At 44.3% G+C, this 7,500-nt stretch overlaps 1 protein-coding gene across 1 annotated transcript in view; it reads left to right on the forward strand.

Annotated features, from left to right (window-relative positions):
* Positions 1-7,500, forward strand: part of LOC137783297 (transmembrane protein 163a-like) — a 54,592-nt gene that overhangs the window by 35,801 nt on the left and 11,291 nt on the right. Inside the window, exon 3 of the mRNA XM_068573120.1 lies at positions 6,785-6,828. Within this exon, the coding sequence (XP_068429221.1) occupies positions 6,785-6,828 (44 nt within the window). The remainder of the gene's footprint in view (positions 1-6,784; positions 6,829-7,500) is intronic.

Below are 7,500 nucleotides of genomic sequence, written 5' to 3' on the forward strand. Positions count from 1 at the left end.
CAAGAAGAGCTCTAATAATGCAGAGCAATACATTTAAATAGGGGGTCATGACAAGCTTGCACAAATACGTGCGTTCTGTGAATAATATAAGATCAGATATTTTGTCAGAATACAAATGAAATACCTTGTCCGGGATCATTTTACTGATATCTAATTAACCGGATATGTTAATTACAAACATGTCCTCATTCATTTGATGGAAAATGTAATCCAACCAGATTATGGTCCTTCCAAAATGTTATATGCTGTTGCAAATGAGTTCTTTTAAAGACATTCTAGGTGACAGGTTTGTTACAATACATTTATTTAGCCAACGTGTTTGTACAAAACAAGTATTTGCACCCAGGGTGATCGCGTTTTATTGTTTTCATATTCAATATCAAAACTCTGAAAGCTGCATCGGGTCACCTTGTCACACAGAGCAGAGAAATTGGGATTTTTTTTCCCTGCACAAGATGTCAAGTCTTGTACGTCTGGATTTGCACCAGTGAGATCTTCTGCTCCGTTCCAACCGAATCTCTCGGCCCCGACTGGCGTATTTGCATAAATATCTTGTTTATGCTTTAATGATGCATAATTTCCCTCTCACCGTGCCTCTTCCCTTCTCCGTCCAGCCCTCCTCCTCCTCCTCTCTCAAGCCTCTTCCTTCCCTGCCTCTGCTTACCTTCAGCATCCCACCCTGACACTGTGCAAATATCCGCTCCACCATCACCCCCGTGTAGCGCGGCCGTATAATGAACTGCTTTTGAACCACGCCGCTCTTCTTCAAACACTTTGAATCCCTCCCCTCATCTCGGGGACCGTTAGGTGGTTTTCCTCAACTTCATTAAATTCGGTCTGTTGGGAGAATTTCAGCATTAACGCAGATGACTCGTCCTGGATCGGAAGCTCAGCGAGCCGCCGATTGGCGGCGCGAGAGTGGCTCCTTTCTCTCACTTTATTCATCTCACGTCTGTTTTCCTGCCTCCCGCGTGTCTCCCTCGCTGGCCGTCGGTCCATCTGCTTCTCGTCCCTGCCTCTGTCTTCATCTCTCTCCTCCTCCTCCTCAGTCCCAGCCTCCCAGATTATTATGTCGCTCCTTGTGATGTAATTGAATTCCGCACAACTGATTTGAGCTTTTTGCCCTTGAGGAACAGAGAAGAGGTCGTAATTACATTTCGGTTTGGCTGCAAATGATTCTGCTAATTCGATGTGGGATTCTTTATTTTTGCACAGACAGACGCAAGGGAGGTGTTGATGGGGGATTGAGTTGGGAGGCAGACAGTGTAGACATGTTTTGTTTGGACCTACTGTACCTGTCAGCAGACAATGGGACAAAGACATAAGCGTGACCTCAGTTTATCAGTGTGGGTTTTGGCAGATATCCTCTATGAGAGAATTTTGGTTTCTTCCATATTAGATTGAGAGCAGTTGTCGTCTTTGAACAATGTAACAAAGTGTGGCTGTCTTAGTTGCAAATCATCTAGTTTAGGAGACTTAATCAGTGGGTTGTTTTTTTCTTTTTGGTGCACATGGTTTAGTGTTGATGTGAATGTGGCACCTCATCCCTTTCTTTCTCTAAAATGACCTGAAGCGGGGTCCATAATGACCTCTTCTCTTGCGATTGTGTCTGCCGCATTGGCCTCTAAGTCAAAACTGAAGCCGTCTTCTGCTCGTCGAGGGCGAGCGAGCGAGCGAGCGAGCATGGATGTTAAGCCTTGGCACGAGCCGAGTTTCTTACATAACTCACTGACAATTAGGGTTTTCCTGCTGCCAAGTCTGGAGCCCGGCTCTGGATGTGCAGGTATTGGCAGGACATCTGAGTGAACTATGTGGATCAGAGAACAGAGCGGAGCAGAACAACAATTCCTAGAAATAAAACCCAGAGATTAGCGTCGTGTTTGACTGCCATAAACTGTTTCAATCCATTTATAACAGGATTAGTGTTTTCTTGTTATAGATAAACACAATACAGATGCGCACTCACTGCACACTCTTGTTTCCTTTTTTCTCCTTTTCTTGCTCCTCCAGCCTGTCTCCTCTACCCCTCCACCCCTCCAGCCCCTCGTTGATCATCACACTTCTTTTTTCCCCTCCTTCTTCACTCCTTCCGTCTGCCCTCTTCTCTTTCCTCCCTCCGCCGTTCCGTCCTCACCTCCTTCCTCCCTTCCTCTCCGCTTTCCCCAGCCTTGTTAGCAGCGGTCACACACGTTTGCCTCCCTGATTAACTAACAACCCGAAGGATGCTGCTCCGAGTGTAGTGTCTGCTCTCCCCGAGAGAGAGAGAGAGAGAGAGAGAGAGAGAGGCATCGATTCGCCGGCAGGCGGTAACCACACACAGACGCCTGGCACATCGAAATGAGCTCTGAGAGCACAAACTGGAAAAAAAATTAATGGCTGCCGGCGGAAGAAAAAAAAAACACTATTTTCAAATTAGTAGCAGATACAGAAGAAGAAGAACACAGTGTTTTTGGCCCAACGGCCACATGCACAAAGACGCCCCTGATGCCTTTAAGTCACGACACGTTTAAACAGGGGCCAACAGGAGGGAGGGGCTCAAGGTGATGAGGCTGGTGATGGAGCTGAGGGGTCTTAAATGTGTCCCTGATGACTTTCTAGACAGATGACACAGACACGGAGAGAGGACATCTGTTCTTTTGGGGACTGCAAACACATTCAGCAAAGCAGTGTGTGTTTGTGTATGTGTGAGTGTGTGCAAAGTGCTTCCTCAGTGAAAGTGTTGATTAACATTCCGGCTGACTCACCGCATCGCTTTTGAAGACAGAGGGTCAAATGAACAATTTATTACAGAATGAAAAATTCAGAGGAAACATTCGGACTCACACAGACGCATTTCTCCCGGAAGAAACAGTAAACTTTTTTTTCTTCTTGTTTTCAGCTCGTTTATTCCATCTCCTTTGCCCTTCTAGAGGAAATAATTAGTCGCTTTATCAGGCTAGCCTTAATTGCAGCAAATAAATGTAAGTTCCCGGAAAGCCTTTTGGGACAAAAAAACAACAACCTTTTGACAAATGCTGGAGTTGGCATGGCTCGGGATCCTTTTCTGAATAATGCAACGGTTTCCAGTCAGAGTTATTTAAATGTGGAACAAATCACTATATCTGATCACGACAGCACATTTCCGTGTAATGGGGAGTCCGTGTGATAACGGGATCCACTTATGAATCATACAGATTTATGAGAAAAGGTTACACATGGTCTTGAAGTCGCAAAAAGGATGACACGCTTTCCCCCTGCCACCGGGCACGCTGGAGTCACAAGTTTCACAGCACATGGACATTTTGTAAGCCGTGGCGAGGAGGGAATTTCTCTCTGTAAAAGAGTATAAATGTTCCGCTAACTCAGCATTTAGGAGCCCGACGAGCCCGACACTCGGTGTGTTGATGAGGACTAACTTGGGAGGTGTTTGTGTTCTCGAGGTTTGCGTTATGCTGGATGAAAAAAACACAAATGTATATCGGCTAAACCCATGACGTTATGGGTCAGTGCTTCTCAGGCAGCGGGGTCCAGCCCTCAACCCAGAGGCTCTCTTGGAATGTAGACGGTCACACACACACACACACACACACACACACACACACACACACACACACACACACACACACACACACACACACAGGCTTTTAGATCAATTATAATAAAGGGCACGACCCACCGCATCACTGGATGTGTACGTGCAGACAGGTTTGAAGAAAGAAGAAAGTGAGAAAAGGAGTCGCTCTTTAGTTCACTTTTCTCACAAATTGTGCTTTTGAAATAAGGAAAGCACACGCGTGACTCCTTTCACGACCACGAGCAGAGAGCTGAGCATTAAAAACAAACCACCAGGGTGGGATTATATTTGTCGGAGGCAGATCTTCAGGGGGAAACTGGCTGGACACTAAGAGCCAGAAAATAGTCCTCGCGGCTTTTAGGAATGTCATCGTCCACACACTCTCTTGCAGCTACACACACACACACACACACAATCACGCTATCTGTTTGTGTCTGTGGGTGTGTGTTGTCTTTCTGAATGAGTCAATACATGTCCTTCCCCTAAGAGGAGGGTGAGTTTGCCCAATCGGTTCCCCCGGAGAGGTTGTGAAGAGGCTTATTTTTTATATATACGATGCCCTGATGTCTTCCATTTGTCACTGAGATTCCATCGTTACATGCACACTCGGAGACGTGGCACCCAGACAGGTCGCTGAACACGAAGACGTATCGTGGAAATCATATTCGGTTTTAGGAGATCTTTTTTTAAATGTGCTCCTCTCGTCATTAAATCCTAAATGTCGCACTGTAGGACTTCTGGTCTGGACCCGTGACCTCCGTCGGCTTTTGGGACATGTCTTGAATCATGCCAGAGATATTGTCTCTGTGCCTGTATTCTTATTAAGATTATTCATTCTTCATCTGAATAAAACATGGCTTTGGAGCTTGGAAACGGATAACTGGTTACAACTCTTCAAATTTCACAGCACGACAGCTGCAGATTAGTCATCGATTTAATGGTTGTCTATTGACAGAAAAATAACCGTCAATTCTTTTTATAATCTATTAATTAGTCATTTCTGATGCAAAAGTTGTTTTTCAGCCGCTCAGTGACAACCATTTCCATATTTTCTCTGTTTTATCTCATGCCAAACTGAATATCTTTCTGTTTGAACCTTTTTCTGAATTTTCAGATTTATCGATTAATCAAGAAAATATTGGGCAGATTAATGGACAATGACGATAACCGTTGTTTGCAGCCGTACACGGCACTGACACCTGTCGCAAGTGATCAGACTTCTTCTGGGAGATAAGTCCAATGAAATGAAAGGATGTAAAACCACAAACGCCTGGAGATTCTCTACTGTCTCACTGTGTGCATTCACGGTATTGAAAGACATGATTGATCCTTTTATCAGCCCGTGATCAGTCCGATCAGTTATTTGATGCTCTGGACTCCCAAGATGGGTTGGAGGGGCCTGCTGGAGCTCCAAGGGAGTCAACCCTCCCCCCTTCTGTGTGGGTGTAAGAGGCGTAGAGAGACGCTGGGTGACAGTCTTCAAGACCGAGCGAGACAGAGGAACAGCATACGTGTGTGTGAGTGTGTGTGTGTGTGTGTGTGTGTGGGCGGGGGGGGGGCAGTCATGTGTTACATTCGGTGTGTTACAGCCTGACTCAGACCATATGCCAGGTATCAGGGGTCGACCTGGGACTGCCCTCTCCACTTCATTCCATGGTTTCATTTTCTCTCCATCGTTCCTTGTCCCTCCTTTCTTCTCGCTATTGTGCGTCCGGTTTCATGCAACTGTTCAGTGACACTGTAAGCGTCAAACAAAAGGAAAAGTTAAGAGCTTCTTTTTTTTTTTTTTAGATGAGGAAGAAGGGTTTAGGGAAGAAGGACAGAGGGAGATATGTGTCAAAGGAAATCAGAATCTGAGAGTCTCAGGGAGGAAGAGAGGAGAGGCGACAAAGACAAAGCATGGAGAGAAGAGGAAGAGAGGAGGAAGATGAAAGCTTCGTGGGTCTAACCAAGTCCCAGCTTGGCCTCAAATCTCCTGTTACCATGGTGATTTAACCACCGATGTGCTGTCCTCACGAGACTGTCCTGGAAAACACAGGGAGGTGTAGGGGTCAGAGAGAGAGAGAGAGAGAGAGAGAAAGAGAGAGAGAGAGAGAGAGAGAGAGAGAGAGAGAGAGTAACACAAGGACAGACAGGAGGGCAAAAAAAGAAGGAGAAAAAAAGGCACAGGTGTGCTAGACAAGAAGTGCAATGAATGTGCAATGCCCTTTTTCCTATTCAGGAAACAGTTGTGCATCCAGACAGTGTTCAAATCTGGCAGATGTATTTCCCCTCAGCTCTGCAGAGTGAGTTAAAGTCTTTCAGCTCATTGTTTTTGGTGTTACGCACCTTTTGCTTTCAACAAAACGAAACCTCTGTTGAACTCGCTGTAGCACCGACCTGCAGAGGAACACGTTTGTCAGCTCACGAGCTAACGGGCTAACAGAGTGGAGCGCTTAGCTGCAGAAGAAATGGAGTCGGTAGAGACCAAACTAGCGCTGAGCAGCAAATGAATATTGGCCTGAAATGTGTCAGCTGGCAAGAAACACAGCCTTAAAAAGAAACTAGTGTTTTCTGTTCGTACCTGTTGGATACGCAAATAAGCGACAGTCTGCTAACATGTTACATTCAGCGTGAGATGGTAATATGTCAATGCTACGTTTACCAGGTGGCTTTCTGCCCCCCGAGTAGTCAAAATAAAAATACATGCTGATTTAAATGATTGCAAATGCAATGTAAGAAAAGCTATCTTATGTAACTAATGAACTAATCATTTTCTAATGTATTAGTTTTTTGAAAGATAAGGATTTCTCATTGTATTCCACCTGCAAAATATCTCATCAATTGTCTTTTATGGATTATTAACTGTATTTAGAATATCTTGAGAGTACTACTTTCTCAGCATATAGCGGCCCATAAGGTGAACTGTTAATATTCATTATTAAAAGAACAGATCACACATTAGATATATGCTGTTTAGTACACACACACAGGTGTTCAGTGCCATCCATCATAACGGAGACATAAAGGAACATGTTTTGTCCCGTAATATTTCATCATGTAATTGTTTTTTATTTTGCATAATTGACTGATTGGTTACACGTAACTTGCATTAGGATCAAACTGACTACTGGAATTAAACTAATCAATCGGTTCTAACTGCCCTCTCTCTCTCTCTCTCTCTCTCTCTCTCTCTCTCTCTCTCTCTCTCTCTCTCTCTCTCTCTCTCTCTCTCTCTCTCTCTCTCCACAGCTGTATCCTTCATGAGACACAGCTCGTCCTCCTTTGGATTTGGCGTAAGTTCCACCTCCTCCATTTGCATTGATCAATTAGTCATAACTTTGGTGTCGGTGATTTATTAATGAATCCCATTTCTAAAGTGTCATTGGTCCCTTTGTTTCCAAGGTAACAGGGCAGAGAAGCGCAGGTTGAATGTCAAAAGGCTTTTTGTGACTGCTAAACTGCTGGATTACGTCCAAAATAGTCTAGTTGGTAAAGAAATAATATAAAAGATTGAAAAAAAAAGACTTAATAAAAGCAAAGTGAAAATTAAATCCTCCACACCCCGGAGGCTAGTGAGAGAAAATGTCATTAGCATGATGTGATTACAATATTATGAACCACTGCAGCGCTAGCTATCTCTCTATTAAAGATTGGATTTTAATTAGCAAGAGCTCGGCTATCTATGACCGGTTTAATAAAGTAGAAGGAAGACAACAAGTTGATATAATAACCCGACGCAGAGGGGGATGCTGCGGAAGGTTTAGCTTTCAGAGCTACACAGTGTGAGACTAAAACATGAAATGATAATGCTCATGCTATATTTTATGAGCTTAAGCACGGATAAGACTCGCCTTGGAGTTCTTTGAGAGAGAATAACTGACTGATGTGTATCGCCTTGATAGCACATGGACAGACTTTCGGTCATGCAGTTCATTTTAAAGCGGTTGTAAGTTTCACATCATATG

This window comes from Clinocottus analis, unplaced genomic scaffold (genome assembly GCF_023055335.1).
Source record: "Clinocottus analis isolate CAN_PGR_092001 unplaced genomic scaffold, fCliAna1.0.p SCAF_12, whole genome shotgun sequence".
Taxonomy (NCBI): domain Eukaryota; kingdom Metazoa; phylum Chordata; class Actinopteri; order Perciformes; family Cottidae; genus Clinocottus; species Clinocottus analis.